Source organism: Podarcis liolepis (assembly GCF_965112155.1).
Source record: "Podarcis liolepis genome assembly, chromosome: 6".
NCBI lineage: Eukaryota > Metazoa > Chordata > Lepidosauria > Squamata > Lacertidae > Podarcis > Podarcis liolepis.
Genome location: NC_139559.1, coordinates 84,263,218 through 84,284,285, shown reverse-complemented (window position 1 = coordinate 84,284,285; position 21,068 = coordinate 84,263,218). Strand labels below are relative to the sequence as shown.

At 41.1% G+C, this 21,068-nt stretch overlaps 1 protein-coding gene and 1 long non-coding RNA gene across 6 annotated transcripts in view; one reads left to right on the top strand and one right to left on the bottom strand.

Annotated features, from left to right (window-relative positions):
* LOC310708495 overlaps positions 1–21,068 on the top strand; it is a 227,006-nt gene that overhangs the window by 187,964 nt on the left and 17,974 nt on the right. The window lies entirely within an intron of this gene.
* Positions 886–20,752, bottom strand: UCHL5 (ubiquitin C-terminal hydrolase L5). 4 transcript variants are annotated; one of them, XM_083506856.1, is made up of 12 exons: positions 20,225–20,561; positions 17,364–17,427; positions 16,470–16,575; positions 11,617–11,742; positions 11,454–11,515; positions 11,236–11,366; positions 9,841–9,904; positions 7,981–8,083; positions 7,184–7,297; positions 5,812–5,841; positions 2,909–3,007; positions 886–1,890 (listed from the first exon to the last, which is right to left on the bottom strand). In XM_083506856.1, exons 1-12 carry the CDS (start codon positions 20,304–20,306, stop codon positions 1,846–1,848), a joined length of 1,026 nt encoding a protein of 341 aa, XP_083362982.1. In that variant the 5' UTR covers positions 20,307–20,561; the 3' UTR covers positions 886–1,845. The 4 variants fall into 4 exon arrangements, with proteins under 4 accessions (XP_083362982.1, XP_083362983.1, XP_083362984.1 ...); XM_083506857.1 differs by lacking the exon at positions 5,812–5,841 and adding an exon at positions 13,191–13,268 and having other exon boundaries at positions 20,225–20,558; XM_083506858.1 differs by lacking the exon at positions 5,812–5,841 and having other exon boundaries at positions 20,457–20,752.

Below are 21,068 nucleotides of genomic sequence, written 5' to 3'. Positions count from 1 at the left end.
TCTCAAAGAGTGGGGGAAGTACTCAAAGAGTACATCAGAGAGCTGAGGTGGTCAAAAGTGCTTTTATGCAGCTTAGATGTGCACAGTAATTGCCTCCATTCCTGGCAAAGGTAGATTAGCTCTGGTCACAGGAATTAATTAATACATGAAGGCTGGATTGCTGTAACATGATCTCTGTGGGACTGCCTTGTTCAGAGGTTATGCCTGGTGCGAAGCAGAGAAGCCAAAGCTATGGCTGGTGCTTTTATTTTTTATCATGCAAACCCCAACATAGCCTTCATTTGCAGTTCAAACTGCTGATCGTCGCCTTTAATGCTTGAATGGCTTATGTCCAGGATAATTAAAAGGATCACCTTCTCACAGATAAACCCGCTAAATCAGGTCTTTTAGGGAGACTATGTTCTCTATCCCACCTCTTGCAAGGATTTAGCCTGGTGTGTGTGTGTGTGTGTGTGTGTGTGTAAGAATAGGGCAAAGGGTATTTGTGGTGTAAGCACCCAGCTTACGAACCTCCCTACCACCTACCTTTCCGCCCAGTAGAGTTCTAACACCAGAGGAAGGTGCTGTCTCTGTGTCTCAACTGGCATTTGTCCTGCTAGTCACTTTTTATACAACACAGGATAAAAATGGGAAACCAGCTGCTTCTGCTCCCTGCCACACCATAGGACTGTTTCCAAAATGTTGGTGACAGTTACATTGAACTTCCTAAATTATGAGACAGAAAGGAAACACAGAAATATTTTGGATACCTATTGTTCATTTTTTTTTTGTCTTTTGGAGTGGTTGATTCAGCTGAAATGTCAATGTGTGCTCGTGACAAAGCATGAATTTTTCACCCATTAAATACTTCGCTAAACATAAACATACTTTTTTTCTTCTAAAATCTTGAAGGATGAAAATAGAGCATTTGTTTAATTGGGAATATCAGGACAAAATCTATACATGTAGTGATGTACACCAGAGCAGGGCAAGTTTAAAAATTCTCCCTGAAACCGTACTAGATACAACCTCATCCTATGAGAAAACATCTCTGCAAATATCTTTTGCAACTTTGGTGTCACATAAATGGCTCAAGAGAAGGCAAGACTGCTTTCCTTGCAAAAATCATATTACCCATGGACAGCAATACTACAAGGTACAAACATGTGCCAAAATAAAAATGGGAATTTATTATTATTTTTTTCTACTAAAGCAATAAACTCTCAAGCTTATCCATTGGTCATTGTAAATGATTCTACCGTTCAATCTGTACTTTCAACTCTGTAAAAAATTTAGACACAACTCCATATAAACAAGAACACAGGGCGAGCCACTGAAAGATTCAGAGACGAGGACAGTTAGTGGTGATAAACAAAGAGATGCCAACTTATTTTTTTTTTAAAAAAAAAACCAAGTCAAGCTTTCTTCACATAACTATATATCCAATGCTTCACTGTGAGACAAGATATTTAAATATATTCATTATGGTAAAAAGATCTACATTACTTTCACAAATTTGGGTCTGTACAAATTGCAGCAGTATTTCCTGATTAAGTTATGAAGAATCAAGTCAGATATAACTGTTAAATACTGGAATTTGACGGAGACTCTAAAAACATTACCGAGCGGTAGTACATGCACATGATGCAAGGAAAAAGGGGAAGATTTATAGACTCCGTGCAAATGGGACAGGACAAACTGTTACGGTCAGTAAACGTGCGTCGGACAATTTCAAACTTTACAAGAAGTCTTGCAGGGTTACTTTCATGAAGACGAAGAAATTCAGAAGCACATTCCCCTCTCAAAACAAAACAAACAAAAACCCTGACCACCCACAAAACGAAAGAAAGAAAAGGACACCAGTCTTCATTTGGCCTCTTGAGCTTTCTTGGCATTCTGTTTTTCTTTTGCCTAGAAGGTAAAGTCAGACAGAGAAAGCATGCAGCACTGTTATAACAGCCCAGGTATTTTTTTCCCTTCTGTAACTCAAAATATACAAAACTCTGCATTATCTCTTCGATCACTGAATATACAAGCAATTGCATTCTACAACAGATGCACCGTATTTTTCGCTCTATAAGACGCACCAGACCATAAGACGCACCTAGTTTTTGGAGGAGGAAAACAAGAAAAAAAATATTCTGAATCTCAGATGCCAGAACAACAAGAGGGATCACTGCGCAGCAAAAGCAGCGATCCCTCTTGCTGTTCTGGCTTCTGGGATAGCTGTGCAACCTGCATTCGCACCATAAGACGCACACACATTTCCCCTTACTTTTTAGGAGGGAAAAAGTGAGTCTTATAGAGCAAAAAATACGGTAGTTTGATACAGACAGAACTTTGGAAACTGATATACAATCACAAATCAGTCCAGAAGAGCTTACAACATTTACTCTCAAGTAGATGTACATAGGACTAAAACTCAGTATCTATCATTGTACTCATTGTACATCTAGAGCACATGGGAAGAACATGTGCAAGGCAATTTCAGAACAATAATCTAAATCGGGTCAGCTGAATCACCAAACAGTTTAATAGCCCTGCAGGGGACAGGCTGAGTGTTACTTTATTGATTAAACATGCTTGGAATTAGGCCACACTGGCAAATCTATGCTACAACTGGAACCAGAGCACTGAGGAAATAGCAAAATGCCCTGAAGTCAATATAATCAGAATAGATGCTACAGAAGCCGAAGCTTACAGTTTGCTAGGGGTTTAGTGAGAAATGCAAGAGTGAGAAAGAGTGCCATCTAGGTGCATGTGCTTCAGATACTCTCTTCTCTAAGCAAAAAAAGTTTACAGGTTTCACGATTCTGCTTCTATTGATTACTCTGACATTTTTCTCTAATGTTCAGGTGTGTGCTGCACCACACATACACACAAACAGCCTGCCTAATAAGTTATTTGAGGCTGAGAGCACAACACTTACCTTTTCTACAAGTGGGATTAGCTGCTGGTGTTCTGCTAAAGTCTTTAACAGTTCCATAATGAATGGCAGGTAGTTATGTTTTCTTCTAATGTTTTCAATCTACAAGCATAGGTGAGACATTAAAGAAATTAGCATTAAATCCCATCACGTGCACACACCGCAAAGCCAGGTTTCCACCTCAGTGCATTAGCAAATACATACAATAAACTTTGTCAATAAGCATTTGAGAAAAATCACTATCTCCCTTGTGCAAGATTTTTATTATATTTTGGAGAGGGGAGAGAGAGAAAAAATTTTGCCTGGGGGATGCAACATACTGCTGGTGCTGATTATGGGATGATTGGTGCAGACTGCTTTTTATTTTTTGTGCCAGCTTAAATGTGATTGTTTTCTCAAGCATTTGGGGGGTCATTAGTTGTTCAGTTGAGGGTTGATTTACGCAGCCTACCTGTAGTCTTAAAAATCTTGATGGCATTAAAAAAAAAAAGCTGCTTAATTATTATTGTTATGCTCTGAAATGTAACTTCATCCTGAGATAAAAAGCAAGTTAGAAATGTTTCAAAAGCAAAATCAGTTTCTCTACCACTCTGCCCTCTTAATCCCCTTGGGTTGTGCAAGAGTAAAATTTGCCAGTTGCTGGAGAGTAGAAGCTTTTTGAGGCTTCCAGCCCAAATAAAACTTGCATGAACAAGATTTGGAATGTAAGTGTTTCAAGAGGCAAGATAAAGGTTTCTATAGTTCACCAGTTCTCCAAATTCTGTAGTTTTCCTTTCTTCAGAAGGAAGTCACTATTGAAATTATGCAGTCATTAGTTGTCTGCAAAAAGCAGACAGGAGCTAACTTTAGATAGTCTAACTTCATGGAAAAAAATGGGAAGCTCAATGTGCATGCCAAATCATTAAGTATTTGCTGTTATGGCCTACAGCTCACAGCATTATTCTCTTAGTACAAAAGAGCCACAATAAAAATCGGAACAATACAATTGCTAAAACGTTATCCTAACAGAAGATAGGAAGCATGCATTAAAAAACTCTGCTTTTATGAAAATCTTGAGTTTCAACCAAAACAAAATGAAGATTTACAGATTTTTATAATTATTTTAATTGTAACAACCTTTTTGCAAGTAGCCAACAGCTAATTTGGGGAAAAAGTATTAGGTTCAGATTATGGTCTCAGTATAAGAAAAACAAAATATCAGTGTGTGTGTGTTCAATGTTAGCCCTCCTCGGAGTAGATTCACCAATGTTAATATGCATGGCCAACTTAGGCTCATTAAATTTTGAATAGGACTTATGTCAGACCAAAGTTTAGAACAGCCGAACAGAAAGCCCTACTGCAATCTTGTGTATGTCTACTGAGAAATAAGTCCTATTGAGTTCAGTGGAGCTTATGCCCATGCTATGCCCATGTAATGGACTGCAGCTTCAGTTGTTATATACAGTGGTACCTCGGGTTAAGTACTTAATTCGTTCCGGAATTCCGTTCTTAACCTGAAATTGTTCTTAACATGAAGCACCACTTTAGCTAATGGGGCCTCCTGTTGCGCCGCTGCTGCACGATTTCTGTTCTCATCCTGAATCAAAGTTCTTAACCCGAGGTAATATTTCTGGGTTAGCGGAGTCTGTAACCTGAAGTGTATGTAACCTGAAGCATATGTAACCCGAGGTACCACTGTATAGACAACCACATTGGCCTGATGTGCCCTCGTGGGATGTTAGTTAGCCTGCAGAAAACCACAGCGTCTGATGTCAGAACAGATCTGAACCAGGGATAGACAATATCATCAGTGAAAGAATATTACGATGAATATTCACCGTTTTTGTCCTTTTAAATAATAAATGGCTGTGCAGGTATGTTTGATAGGGTGATGGTGCTGCATTCAACAAGTTAAGAAGCCCAAGGGTAAATTAAGAGTTTTCTGCCACATGTTTCAAACATCATAATGGGATTTACTTCAGCCATTCCGACAAGGCTCTTAAGGTAATCTAGCTGGCAAATTAAGTCAATTATCATTAGTCTGTATAAAAGCCTGCAACTTGTAGTGCTTTGGGCAGTGAAAGAAGTCTGTGCAGAGTAAGAAAAGCCTTTGATGCATCACTATGGTATAAATGTATCTGAACAGAGCAGAAGATATGCAGCCCTCAAGGTCTTTTTGGCAGCCCTCAGCAACATCTGACACCTCCCTGCCCCAGCCCTTGTGCTGCCTTCCCGTAACTGGGTAAGCGAGGCACTGGGCTCTAGGACCTTGCCAGAGCCTTCTGCTCCTTCTTAAAGCTCACTGCCTTGCTTATCAGGGTTTGGGAAGGCAGCACAAGAGCTGTGTGTTTGTGTGTGTCAAATTATGGCCTCTGTGCATGCCAAGGAAGTGTGAGGCTTGCAGGTTCCGTGTTGAAGTACTCCCGTGGCCACCCTGATCTCAGAAATCCACACACTATGCTGTGTAACATTACAATCACACTAAGAAGCAAACTGTAACGGAAGCAACATACAAAAAGTTAGATCAGAGTTGCAGCAGGTACAGATCCCGCTGTAACCAGTTTAACCTGCAAATAATTGTTCCTGCAAGTAGTCCTCTGCACGAGCAGTGTTAATGTCGGATTACGAAGCTTGCCCCTTCCATTCCATGAACAGACGGGAAATTATGTTCCAATTAATGGAACAAGAGCTACACATCTTCCAACATGAGTACCTCTTAAGGTGTCCAGTTATCTGTGGGAGCCAAATGGCTGCACTAATGTCTGTGCCAGTTTATGTAACAAGCCACAGAACAGAGACCACAGAGCAGGTTGCGGGGGGAGGGGTGTCTTTTATTAGAAAGATCAAATGTTAAAAATTACGAAGTGATCTGAAACAAAGGAGGAGTTTTAAACAGGAACTAGAATTAGGATTACAAGCCATCTGACCTTGCTGGAGGGATCAGGTTGCACAGCCCCCTAGAATCAAGGTAGAAAAGAAATTTCAACAAGGCATGGGGGTGGCGGGGATAAAAACCAGCCATGAAATTATAAAGAACTTAAGAGTGAAAGGCCTCTTTCCATCTCCAGTATCATCAGACCCCATAGGTCCCTTCGAAGGCAGGAAGGACACTGGCGACGCAGACCAAACTTGCCATTCAGTAACTGGAGGTAAATTTGGGAAGGGTCAGTTCAGGCCAGACACTGCGGCACTGAACAGTATCCCAAGGCTTTGGTATCACGTTCCCTCAGAACTTCTTGCTTTCAAAAAGAACGCTCATACTTTACGGTTCACATCATTTTTTTTGCACTGAATCGGAAGGGACCCTCAAGAATCATTTAGTCCAATGCAGGAATCTCAACTAAAGCATCCATGACAGATGACCATCCAACCTTTGCTTAAAAATGCCTGGGCTTTGTGTAAGAGGACTGCATAACTGCTTTGAAACGTGAAAGCATAAATGAAATGCCTCTCCTTTACAAAATGTGGATTGTTAATTCAGTTCTCCAAGATGTGTTGTTTTTCTTCTTCTCCTCCTGCTTGCCTTCTTACAGCCAGTCATTTGATAGGCTCTACTCGTCAATAGCTCTCTCTGGCTGTCATCATCTCTGGTTCCATCTACTATGGGTCTTCCTGCCTTCTGCCCTCACAGTGGGCACCAGAAACTACTGATTACTTCTGAAATGTTTGACATCTGAGATCACAAACCGTCTCTCTTCCCGTCTACCCCTCAGTGATTTTCAAAACTGAGGAACCCTGCAGGTCCTCAGAAGTTGACCGCAAGCTCCTCAAGGTGAAAGAAAGTGATGATGGGAAAACATCCCTGAAAGCGTGCCCATCACTGCCCATCTGCCCCCGTAATGAAGCCACAGTATACTTTTAGATATATGAGAACAGGACTGGGGCCAGCAGCCCAAGTAAACTGATTATGATTCTTGTCACCTCAGGAACTATCAGGGCTTCCTTAATGGAAAAGTCAGTGTGCAAAGGGATTCCCATAAGAAGCAAGTCTGAAACCACTCCTTGGGGCAACACACATTTATTTAGAATAAGCTGTTTTCTACTCTTCTGTTTCCAGAGGCAGCTAGCCAGCCCTCAATCCTTCACACAAAAGCTCATTAGTTTTTTGCTCTGAGCACCAGATGAAGAATCAATTATTTGAAAAGGCATAGCGTGTTGACATTTCTTCACCGGCTTGTGTCACATTCTGTGGGACCAACACAGCCATGGAGTATAATGTTTCTCCATTTCTTTCAGCTCAGAAACCACATGGTTAGCATCCCCTTTTTAAAAACCATTCTGAGCATGCACAGCACATACCTTGTATCTTTTCAATTTTTGGTTTTCTTCGTCAATTAACATCTGATATTTTGCAACTTCTGACTGAATAGAACTTAGTATATTACTGCTCTGGTCTGTATCCATGGGCTCTTCCTATTGAGAAAAACAATTTGTTAACTTGCATGTTAGTGTTTCTAGCACAATGTCATCCAGTCGAGATTCATAGAGATATAATATCATACAGTGGACAAAGAACAAAAGCTTACCTCACTAGTCTCATTTGCATGCATCTCCAGTGCAAATTATCATGCAATGTTCTAGTCTGTCCTGTAGTAATTAAAAGTGCTTGCTAAAGTACTTTTATTTGCTAGTACCATTTGCCTGCCTCTTGATAAAGGAGATCAGAAATAATAAAAAGGTGGAAGAAATGCGGAATAATTTAAGCTTGCTTTGTTTCTGTCGCCCCCACCTCCATGTGTCAGCATTTCCTACAATTGCTTTTGTGCCTACCTCTACAACAACCATACTGGCTTTAAAAAAGTTAGAGAAGAGAGCTGGGGTTTTCAGGCTATGTACAGAAGTCTAGGTGCTATATAGTTGTTCAGAAAGGAAAAGAAAGTGGTAGTGAAAGAGAACCAATTCATATTGCCCAACTTTTTCTTTTTGAAATAAAAAATTACACTTGTATCCCACTCTTACATGAAACTCTGAGTTGATTCCTGCTGTGGTTTATTTGCTGCTTAGCTTCAGGAATGCTGCAACACCAGGGCAATTTACTAACTAAGGCTTACGATGCAACCAAGTTATCGAAAAAACCTATTCGATTAGCAGAATACCTCAGCAAGTTGTCTCTGCAACTCTGCAATTTTCTGTTCATATATCATTTTTCTGTCAGATACAATTGCCATCAAGTTAAACCTTATTTCGCCTTCACTGTACCTACAAAATAAAAACAGAGTTGTCACATACTGCCATCACTGCATCAGGAGTCTCATAGCTATTGATAAGCTTCGGACACTTCTGCATTAAGAACAAAGCCAACTAAACATTGCCCACCAATTAACAATGGCAAATGCAGCGACCAGAAACAGAAGTGGAGAGTGATAACACTCTGTTCTCTCGTTATGCGCTGATTGAATTCAAATTTTATTAAACGGTCACAGACCAGGTTAACTCGTACAGCTAGTCAGCGAAGCATAACACCGGAAAAAACAAAGGACAATTTCAATACAGATTAGGCCATAACAGCAATTTGAAATTAGACAGCATAAATAAAATTAAGTATTTGCCTTCGCCTGCATATTGACATTGGAAAGCTCTTGTTTCCTGCGCCTAATAGCGGCTACACAGAATTTAGCAACATTGATCGTAATTTCAGGAACCTTATCTTCTACCAAGGCTCTCATACGTTGGGGTTCTGGTACATTTTTAAGCTTTTGTAGAACTGGGGCAATAAAGGTCAGGCGTAGATCCTCGTAGTAACTACAGTGCAGCAATACATGCAGACTTGTTTCCACTTCCAATGAGCCACATGGGCAAACACGTGACTCATATGGTTTGCCCTCATATCTGCCTAGCAGCAGGGCAGAGGGCAGAACGTTAAATCTGGCCAGGGTAAAGGAGTGTCTGTACTTAGGTATTTGTAAATCAGCCAGATAATTTGCGGGTGAGAACCCTCTTCCAAAGTCTCTAATTGTGGCATGTTTATCCATTTTGCCCATATGACATTGCAGCTCTATGTCCCTAATGCGTTGGAGCACTTGACTTCTGGCTCTCTCATATCCTGCCGCTATCAAGATCTGCGGGGAGAATCCCAAGCTTCTTATCTTTTCAAACAGGGAAGCTTTCCAGGTAGAATGAAAGGTGTCTAAGAGTGTTAAAGGAGCCAAACCAGCCGGGGAAAAAATAAGTTTTAACCAGTAGTGTATCTTTAGAATCCACAACCGCACGTTAACAGGTGGTTGTCCAACTTCTAAGCGGACAGCTATATTAGATACACAGGGGGGGATCCCCAATAAACACCGATAGGATTTTGTTTGAAATGCCTCCATAGGCGCAAAATTTTTAAAACTGCAAACCTGGGATCCATAAGTGAGTTGTGGGAGTATTTTTGCAGCAAAAACCTGGGAGGCCGCCGGAACGTATTTACCCCCTTTCCCGTGAAAAAAGTTATGCGCTGATTTTAACGTATGTGTCAAGTTAAGAATATTGCAAGATGATTCCAGTTACCTTGCGAACACAGTTTAACCATGTTTGTAAGCAAATTTTGCCAAATTTACAGCCTGGTATTTTGATTTCTCTACAGGACAACCTAATCAAGTTTAATCTGAGTGGGGGAGAGAACAGTATTGTATGGGGCACAGAAATTCTCAACAGTCATTCCTAGGCGGAGTGTCAGCACGGGACAATCTCAGAAATTCTACTAATGCTGCTGTCCTGGTCCCTGTTTCTGGCACCCCCATGAGTCCTGGATGGCCACTGCTGTAACTGCTAAAATAAAAGATGACGCTTCTCAGTAGAACCATGAAGATGAAACAATTCCCCCTCAAAAAATTCCAGATCTTTTGGAAGCTACAAATGGGTGGGGGGGGGAGAGAAAGGCCAAGCTGGAATTGCTCCAGCCAGCAATCTAAAAGTTCATGTCTAAAAACAGTTAATTCCAATTTCACCATGAAAACAGTTAATTAAATGTTTACTTTTGTATTCGTTTTTCTATGACGGGCCTTACAGCACTGATCCAGTCATCTTGATTGCATACTCCTAAATGGGAAATATACAAGAAGTACAAGTTAATTTTCCTGCTAGTAACAAGTTTATAGGACTGTAAGCTTCAGATACACAATACCTGCTGATGAAGTCAAACTTATTTTTTTACTATCTAGCCAAGATACATTTGTTACAAAAAGAGTAGCTAGACTTGTTGCAGCTCAAGAGTTGGCTATTGGGTTGTTGTTTTTTATTTTGATTATGTATTTTGTGGTTTTATATTTTGATTTTATTCTGTGAACCGCCCTGAGACCTCTGGGTATAGGGTGGTATATAAATCCAATAAATAAATAAATAAATAAAATGTCTGCTGAGGTTGTTTTGGTGCATTGAGGAGAACACATTTCTTGATCACAGGCAGCTCCTATAAATCTTAGGGAAAGTATACTGATTTTGAACTATTATTTAGATTCCAGGATGCTGCATAATCACATATATCACTTCTAAAACAATAAAATCACGCTTTTAAAGGTAAAGGGACCCCTGACCATTAGGTCCAGTCGCAGACGACTCTGGGGCTATGGAGCTCATCTCGCTTTACTGGCCAAGGGAGCCGGTGTACAGCTTCCGGGTCATGTGGCCAGCATGACTAAGCTGCTTCTGGTGAAACCAGAGCAGTGTACGGAAATGCCATTTACCTTCCCACCAGAACAGTAACTATTTATCTACTTGCACTTTGACGTGCTTTTGAACTGCTAGGTTGGCAGGAGCTGGGACCGAGCAACGGGAGCTCACCCCGTTGCAGGGATTCGAACCACCAACCTTCTGTTTGGCAAGCTCTAGGCTCTGTAGATTAAGGAATTAATAGAGTAAGATAACTGCATTTAAATTATAAATACTACTGAGATCAGCAATGTGGTTCTAACATTGGAAATACATTGGTGTGATGTAAATTTGGTAGTGATGCATTTAAAGGAAGGTAAGGCTCTCTAATGGGACGCGGGTGGCGCTGTGGGTTAAATGCTGGCCACATGACCCGGAAGCTGTACGCCAGCTCCCTCTGCCAATAAAGCGAGATGGTGCCGCAACCCCAGAGTCGGCCAGGACTAGACCTAATGGTCAGGGGTCCCTTTACCTTTGGCTCTCTAACTAAAAGTTTTACAGGATACCACCCCACCTCATTTACACCCTGAATGACATTAAAGGAGTCTACTTAGCTATCTTAGCTCCCCCCCCCCCAACACCCAGTTTGACAGGTAATTCAGGCTGAAGCCCACCAGCTGGTCCTGTCTTCTACCCTTGCTACCCTATGTATTTTGTATACACCCAGTATACCTTGAATGACATTCAGGTAGGAAATTATACAGGTGAAATGTGAACGTTACCTAAATCTATTGGGCCTTCTCTTAGACCATCCAGTTCATATAATCTTCCATGCACAGGAACATAGCTGACAAAGTGAAAAGCATCTTCTTCTTTTGCCGTCGACTTTGCATCAAACTCAAACATTTGTTGTCTATAGGTTAAATTAGAGACAAGCATGGATGTTAAACCAAAATCCTCTCTGGAAACTGTATCCGAAAGGCTTCAAATTTCTTGTTACCTGGCAAAACTGTTGTGGACTTGTCGAATCACTTCAGAGTTACTTAATGCCAGGCCCTTCATCTAAAATTAAAATGAGACATTTGTTCAACTAACAAGTCAGGCTTAAGATGCTTTTTTTAAAAAAAGAAAAGAGAGAGAGAGAATAGAATAATTGGACGTACCGCTGCATCAAAGCTTTGTGAAAATTCTTTAAATTCTGACAGCGTTTCTCCTAAATGGACGTCTTGATGGGTGCAGTTTAATAGCACACTTACTATAGCCTGAGTTGCACAGGCGTTATTTATTACCTGTTAAAAAAGAAACGAAGTGAAAATTCAGAAATAATTGAATACAAGACAAATTATAAAATGAGTTATAGCAGCCTCAAGTTTACCCACTATGGCCATTGGGTTGGATCCAGCCTACTTGGGGTGAAACTCAGCTTATGGAACAATCTGTTGGAGGAAGAGTGGGAAGTGATTTTCATCAATTCCTCCTGCAGTTTCCTGAAAAGCTTCTCTGGAAAGTAAGTGAACTCTCTGGAACAATGTGGAAGGTGGGCAAGACTGGACTATATTTCAAGTTTAAAGTAAGAGCCCCTTCTTCTACATCAGTATGCTCCCAACCCCATATCCACTGCAGGAAGGTAAAATGCCTTTGACACCCAATGACTTATTTTGCAGCTTTGTTTAGAGAAACAAATTAAACCTGTTTTATTGCCCTGACACTGAAATATGTGAGTTACAGGCTCAAGGACAATAGGAGTTAGTTAAATTGGGTGGGAGTTTTTTTTTTAAACGAGGTACTCCATTTTTATAAATGAAAGAAATTTCCTTTTTACTAGAATGGGCCAGAATGCACAGAGCTACTTTAAACATACCCCACAAATATACAAAAAGGCAGCGAGTATCTAGATAGGCACGCCTAGGTTAAACTTTCCTCTTACATTTTGTTTAATAATGACTAATGCTTTTTGGAGATTAACAGCAGTGAAGGAATAAAGGAGGTCTTTCCCACTTTTTACACAAAAAGTAACTTATAGCAGAATCATGTGTATGTCAACTCAGAAATAAGCATTATTGAGTTAACTTGGACTTTACTCCCAGGCAAATGGGTCTATGATTGAAGCCGTAAGGAGAAAGTAGTATAATCAAAAGCAGCAGCAGCAGTGAAGTTTAAAATGGACCAAGTAACCAAGGTACCATCTGAATGGTCATCAGTGGAACAACCATGAGAAAATACCTGTAGTCCTTTTTTTTTTAAAAAAAAAACCTACAAAGAAAAATAAAGAACTTAAAATACTGGTGCCTAAATGATATGAACATTTTCAACACATAGAGATGAGACTGACATACTCATAATTACGAAAGAAGGAGGACAAGCTGAGTGACAGCAAGTCAGATCTGAGAAGGTTCATAGTTGAGAAGCTGACGCACACTAAGAGGTTGGCTTTCCATAAAGTATCTTTCTGGTTAGATATTTGTCACACTTAGAACATCTGAGTTTTTCTATTTAAAAAGATTTCTCATGTACACTAGCAAATTAAAATAATAAGCTATTCAAACAAAGTTAAAAATAGCCAAGTTTAAAAAAATGAAATAAGGTATTTTGATTCATGTGATTAGCCCCCACCCTAACCCATTGTACTATTGTTTTGTGATTGACAGTACACGGAAAAAACCACTATTAATCTACTCTGACACAATAGCAAAGCTAGGAATTTAGAGTTAAGGCAGAAATTGCACCCTTACCTCACCTTATTGTGCCTAGGTATCCTAGCTCATATTGGGTGATCCAGAGTTCTGAGGCCCCAAAATACAGGACCGTATCATATCTAGGCATAACAAGGAGGCCAAATTTTACAAGTGTGCATATGAAGCTGGCCACATTGACAAACATGCAGACAACTTTATCGTGTGATTATCCAAGAAAGGCTCAAGAGCTACAATCTCTATTAACAGGCCATCAATTTTATTTCATTTGTTTCATCACCAATCTGGATGCTATTACAGAAATTACTTGGTTATCACATTAAGATATTTATTTATTTATTTTTAAATTGTCTGTAAAGCTTGATTGATTGGTTTTAAAATTTGGATGAGATCAAGCAGTAGGAATGCAAAAAGTATTGCATGGGTACCTACACCTGTAGAAATCCCTTTTAGAACATTATTTTGGTGCCATCAAGTGTCAGTTCTCTGAACTGCTAGCCTAAGAGTATTTCCCCACAACATCCTTCAAAATACAAGAATTGACATAGTAGTTCACTGGAAGGCACAGCCTTCCAAGAATAATGCCTACCATTTTATCTTCAAGACCCAGCAAATGCAAAATCCCTATTCAATAAAGTTAGCTCTAATCTGAAAGTCACTTTTGAGTCTGCATTTTTCATTCCTAAATTAAATATATGAACTGGCTTTTCTCTCACAGTAATGATATTTGCTAAATCAGGGCTAAACTCAACATACTAGGTATAAAAAAAGGAGGGGAACTGGAGGGCAAAGTAGTCAGAAGATGAAGTATGCCCAGAAGCTGAGATTTATTTAAGTATTACTAAATAAAAAGGTAAAGGATCCCTAACAGTTAAGTACAGTCGCGAACGACTCTGAGGTTACAGCACTCATCTTGCTTTACTGGTCGAGGGATCCGGCATTTGTCCACAGACAGTTTTTCCGGGTCATGTTGTAAACGCTGTTTACCTTCCTGCCGGAGCGGTACCTATTTGTCTACTTGCATTTTTGACGTGCTTTTGAACTGCTAGGTTGGCAGGAGACTGACCGAGCAACAGGAGCTCACCCCATCGAGGGGATTCGAACCACTGACCTTCCGATTGGCAAGCCCTAGGCTCAGCGGTTTAGACCACAGCGCCATAGAACATATCAAATACACATTTTCTTTGATGAACTCTCACCACAATGCCAGGTTTTTGGAAACTGAACTTTTAAAAATACTTGTTTCTTACACTTCCCCTCCCAAAAGACATTTGCATAGAACTGATTTCATGCAAGGACTTCCACTTGGCTGTGAAAGTCCTCTCCAAAAAAATATTTTCTAGGGGTCCCCACCACTGGAGCAGAATTGCAGCAGGGGCTGCAGAGCAAAAGGAATGGGAAGTTCTACTGCCAAGTGGCATTCCTTGCTCAACCCCCAAATTTCTAAATAAATCTGCCTCAAACTATGCTTGCTATAGTTTTATATGATGTAATTTTACCAGTCACACAATGAAACTGGAAAGGAGCAACAATGATTTTTTTTTTTTTTTTTTTTTTGCTATTCCACCAACTATTTGTACAAGGGTAAGAATCCTGTGAACTCCACACCCCACCCCACCAAGATGTTGTTGGACTCTGGTCGGTCACAGACAGCCTGGTTAATGTTAAGGAATGTTAGGAGCTGCAGTCAAACAACATCTGGAGGGCTATGGGTTCCCCATTCCTGAACCACTATGATACTATGCTTGTACACATGCAGACAAGAACAACAGAATGGTAGGGTGATGGTCCCCTCTTCTACGATAGATGATAGGGTTGCTGGTGGAAGGTCCCTATCAGAATTTCATTCTACCATAAAATATTCCAGGATACAACACTACTTTCTTATACACCACTTTACTTTGGACTTTTAAAATAAATGTATATCCCCCAGGGAAAATTGGATTTTCTCATCATGGTAACAGCTTTCAAGCTCTCCGCCTTGCTTATGGGGCTCTGGGAATATCTTGTGTGGGCTCTGGAGGCAAGATCCCACATTGCCGTCCAATATCCCTGTAAGCAAGGCAGAGAACTTAAAAGCTATTTCCATGCCAGTAGAATCCTGCATAACAAGAGCTTTCAAGCTCCCTTTTACTGAAACCCTTTTGTGGGCTCTGGAGGCCTTCATAAGATCTCCTGCCAGCTCTGGAAAGTAAGATTCCCTGTGTGGAAGTGATTCCAGGGGGTTGTTTTGACAATATGCAATTTTGGCTTTATGCACTACTCTCAGAATACAACCCCAGTGCAAGGTCGTCCCTACTGTAATAATATGTTAACAGCCATCAAAAAGTCAATCTCAACTTTCTGGGGGAAAAGAACTGCCCCTCCCCATCAGAGTGGTTTTTCAGGATTTGAGACCTAACCACAACATATGAACTCACTAAACTCATCAGAAAGAAATTTACAGCAAAACAAGTTTCGTGGAAAATGGGCGAGTTATATCTTATTTTGGAATGAGAAAGTAGGATATGATCTAAAGCCATGCTCATGATTTACTCTGGTTGAAAGATTTTTTAAAAAATGTGAATTCATTTATCTTTCATCATATATACATGCATACGTGTATGTTTGTTTACTGCCCTTTTGTGTAGCAAATGTTTATAATGATGATATTGTCCTGTCTGCAATTTAAGATACGGTAGAAGGCATGCTTCAGTGTCCACCATCAAAGGCAAAGAGGCTGGTGAACACACAAATTAGAGCCTTCTCTGCAATGGCCCTGAAATTATGGAACACAATCCTGACAGGGATCAGGCAGCCCCCCGTATTTAATGTGGGATAATCAGTTGTAATAGTAAACTGGAATATTGTTGAGCTACTGTTGTTTTATGCTGATCTTATCAGTGCTGTTGATTGTTGTTTAAACGTTTTATGAATGTGGAGCTGCATTTTAAAATGCTGTAAGTTGCTTTGTGAGAAATATCCTCAAAGTGGAGACTAAGTTTCCCAACGTTTGTGAAAATTCCCTTAAAGCAGAATCCTTTGCATGCTTACTCAGAACTGCCAGAGATATATGAGATTTACTTCCGAGAAAATCTGCAAAGTTTGCAGCCCATGAATTATTCTTGACTCATAAAAGGCAAGTGTTGCATCTTCAGAAATATTAAATTTGAATGCACATAAAACAAAGTTGTTTTGCCCATGATAATTTTTATTATTCACTGAACAACCTGTTCTGCCAGACTGCCTTACTATTTAAACTATGTCACAATGTTTCAAAGTTGTATTATTTTCACTTGCATCTAATTAGGAGGTGTCACAGATAATCTTTTAACTTACTATACCTGTTTAGCAAAAAATATAGTATCTAATCTGGAGTCCTGAACAACAGAGCCAGCTGGTTCTTCTCCTGGTTGCCACTTGAACAGAAAAATTAATCCATGAACTGGCCTACATAAAAAGGGGCACAAAAAGAAAACAAGCAAGAAAACCCAGTAAAGCATTATCACAACATGTCAAAAGTTAAAACACTAAAAATCCACTAAACATCACTAAACAAATTCAATAAACCTAAATGAACACACACATAGTTTTTTTAATGGCTACACCTGAACAATAAGGTGTAAAATCTTGTTTAGTAAGCCCTACTGTGCCTGAGGTATGTGCTGGTGCATGCAGTCCGAGTGTTGACATGTAACTCTTCCCTTCAATCAAACATGTGAATAAAGCATGACAGAGATAGCTTAGCATGAAGTCTGAACCTGAGGCAGAGGTTTGTTTTGTTGTAACAAGCCACAATCTCTACCCAGGCTTAAGCCGTAACTGGTTGATGGTTTAACAACCAAGGGTAAAAAACCAACCACTACCCTGGGCTCCTACATCACTTCTACATATCCCTGTTGTGCTTTCCTTGCTTGCAAGAAGCAAGTGTTTCTGCTATGTGAACAGTATGCTTTGCTAAACCAGATGTGGCTTAGTACTGAATTTGAACATAGAAAATTATTACTTTTAACCCAACCAACACTTAAAAGCTCAGGACAGGAACTGCCCAGGGTCAGCAGGAAAAGAAACGCATGCCTTTCCAAAAAAAATTGCAGGATGCTGCTCTCACTATTCACTTTAATGTATGTATGGAACACACAACTCTGTAAATGTGCACTATTATACCTGACGGATTTTTTAGCAATAAGAATTGGGGATGGGGGAAAGAGAAGTAAATTATTTGGAATAAAACTTACTTTAATTTCTCAAAGTTCTCTGGCTCCAAACTCCATATTTCCTCTACTTGCGCACCTCTACAACCTGTAGTAGCAGAGATAATTATTGTAATTATTCCTGCTTAGAAAGTTTGCTTTACAGGAAAAACAGAAAGTAAAACCTGACACCTCTTTCGAAACAACTTAATTTTGTTTCAATATACAGAAATAACTTCTACCCCTTCTATTGCATTTTATAATAAATTGGTCCATGATATATGTAAATCATGATGGCATGAAAATCATGCCAAATTTACATATTTACAAACTTTATAATAAAAAATGAGTTGCTAAAAATGGATGTCTCGGAATGTCCACAGTGCCACAAATATGTGGGATACTAAAAATGTGGCGTCTGAGAATTTGGATAAAGAATACTCTTGGCAGATGCTAATATTGCAAATATCTGTTTAAATTGTAAACACCTACCTGGTGGGGTAAGTTACCAACCATGGTGCTAAAATAGCCAATAGTTTGATGACAAAAAAGGTTTAGTAGTAGTAGTTACAAGGGATATTTCTTTTACTTCAGGCACTTAATTATTAAACAAGTGAAAGTTGTGCCTTACTTATTGAAGCAATGTTTTTTATTAATTCACAATCCTAAACCATGGTTTAATTTAGGCTTAGAAAGGTATTCCAATATATATGATTCAGGAAGAAAATGTGCAATGAAAGAACTGGCAAAGGTGAACAACATGCATTAGGAATGCTCTGAAGCAGAAATTATTTTTAATGAATGTGTGCAGAACTCAGAGATGAGACCTTGTGTACCTGTCAGCATGTTTAATGACTCAGCTTCCCTAGAGCAAAAAAACGAATAATAGCAAGCTACATTACATCTACCAGATAGGATGATAGCAAAGTCATCTGCCAGAAATTTTATTATCATTATTTGTTAATCTGAATAGCTCCTTTCTTTCAAGGATCTGAGACAGATGCTTTAGCCTCAAATCAAAGCATATAATAAAGACAGATTAAGATTAGACAGATGGACAGTAACTTGTCTAAAGTGGTCCATCCACGACCACTTCACTCATCAAATTGCAAAAGATGCAACAAAATGTAAATTCAATAAGGAGACACAACCAACTCCAGCTCCCTATCAAGCACATTCCTATGAAACATGTTTGTAAATGCCCACTTGAGATCAGTAGTGAGAAATCTCTAGCTTGTGGGTCAACTAGGCCCACAATGTCTCCATTTGGCCAAGCCATACTCCTTTGCCCTACAACTGACATCATACACAATATCATGTTTGGGGCAGAGAAATATGTACCTGGGTCAAAAGGAGGCTTAGACCTATGTCTAAATTGTGTTAAATGCACACACACAAGCCACCAACACAATTGACCTGAGTCTGCAAATACAGGGACACATACAGGGCAGTGGCTGGCTACAACTCTTTTGAAAACAAAGCTTGATGGGAAACCTTCTGTGGTGCAAAAAAAATGGCCCATAGCCACACACCAAACCAGAATAATGCTATGAAGCAGTTCTACACAAGCCCTTGAACCCAGGCTCAGCCCAAGTCCAACACCATGGAAGATATCCATTAGCATATAGACATGTGAATAGGGTCAACTGCAAGTACATCAGGGTGTGACTTTGCTAGGATTTCCAACCAGCCATGCTATCGTAACCAGGGCACGATCTAGTCTGGGAACTGAGCTTGTTCTCTCCTGCTCTGGAGGGGTACGACCTGAACCAAAGACTTCAAGTTACAAGAGAGAACAACTTTATGGCTGTAACGGACGTCCTCGAGAAGTTGTGGACCCCTCCTTTATTGGAGGTTTAAAGGAGAGGTTGGATGGCCACCGGTCATGGATGCTTTAGCTGAGATCAGGGGTGCCAACTTGAATAAAACACTGGGGAGCCCCAGGTATGCCCCACCCCGCATAAGCAACCACAAGACGCGGCACATGCACACCTTTGTATGGCAAAGCCCATCATCTTTAAAGGGGGGGGCCTGGACCCCTCAAATATTTTATAGAAGGAGGGGAGGGGGCTTAAGGGACTTCAGCCCCTAGGAGTTGGCGCCTATGGTTGAGATTTCTGCATTGTAGGGGCTACCAGGAGATGATGCTTCCTTTCCATGAGTCTATAAAATAGCCGGGCAGAATGACAAGGCAAAAGCATGCGAGCCTTACACACCCTTCATTCAGGGCCAGATTTAGGTTTGATGAGGCCCTAAGCTACTGAAGGTAATGGGGCCCTTTATATGTCCAGCTGTCCTTTGTCAACAACAAATTATCGCTGTTTTTAGGGAGCAGGCATAGCTGTCAACTTTTCCCTTTTCTTGCGAAGAATCCTATTTGGAATAAGGGAATTTCCCTTTAAAAAACGTTGGCAGCTATGCTAGCAGGCTTACATCATAAGAGCCTACACAACACAAAACACTGTTGCTGTATGTAGGTTTTATTTGTTTTTTTTTCTTTTATTTTGGAAACGTACACAAGTCCCCCCCCTATGAATTTTTTTGGGGAGCCCCCAAGAGAGTGGGGCCCTCAGCTATAGCTTGTTTAACTTAGACGTAAATCCGGCACCGACCTCATTGCAACCCAACCCGCCTGCCTCGTGCCAGCTAAACGAAAATCCTGCTTTCCACCGGATAGGAGAGGCGCTCTGCACACACCTCGGAAGCACCGTAGTGAGGACTTCTACACACCAAGAGAGGAAGCTGGCTTTCCCAACTAAGGCGCTCTCTGCACATGGCAAGAGACTACGTTTCCTCCAGCGAATAAAAGGCAGCTGGGGAAATCCTAGCCCCCCTCCTCTCCCCGCTGGCAAGGCCCCGCCTCGCCCACCCGCCTCCCCGCGAAGTGGGCCGCCGCCAAGCCTCACCGAAGCCCTTGATGAGCTCCGTGAAGACGCCCGGGTCGCTCTCCATGAGGCACCACTCGCCGGCGCTGCCTCCTCCCGCCATGGCGCTGGAGCGGCCGCAACTGCCTCCCCCGGGCGGGCCCCGTTCGCTCGCGTTCTCTCTCGCTCCGTCCGCCTGACGCGACAACCCGTTCCTACTATTATTATTGTTATTGTTATTATTTAAAAAAATTCTCTCTCTCTCTCTCCTCACGCCGCCCTCGAACGCCCGCAAAGCAGCGCACGCGCCGCTCCCTTCCCGGCAACCTCTGCGGCAAGGGCCGCTTCGACGTCCGTCGCCCAGGCAAGTGTCTCCTTCGTCTCTATGGTGAAAGGGGAAGGGAGGGAAGCCAACCACCGAGATTGTAGAAGACCGCTGGTGCGCACGCGCAGGGAGAGTCACGTGAAAAGGGGACCCCGGTTCGTTCTAGCCCCGCATCTTTATCGTTCCCACTACGCCGTGTCCATGCATTTGGGTTTCGCGGTCGGTTCGGCCGGCGACCGGAATTCCTTCTGCGCGTGCGTAGGAATCTGCCACTTACTGAATAGGGGTGGTCGCCAGTTCGTGGAATGGTGGCGCCTTTCCGCCAGGCATCCAGTCTCCCTGCCTAACCACCTTTCCTTGTGGAAACATCATTATTCGATTATGATTCTGTATTTAGTTATTCCCTTACTGGACTCAAGGCGGAGAACAGATTTAAAAAAATCCTTGCTTGAGCCTCGTTAGTCTCTCTTCGAGCATCTTCCCGTTGCAGAACTACAAATCCCATCAGCCCCTGCAAACACGCCAAATGGCCAGGGGATGCTGGGAGTAGTAGTACCGCAT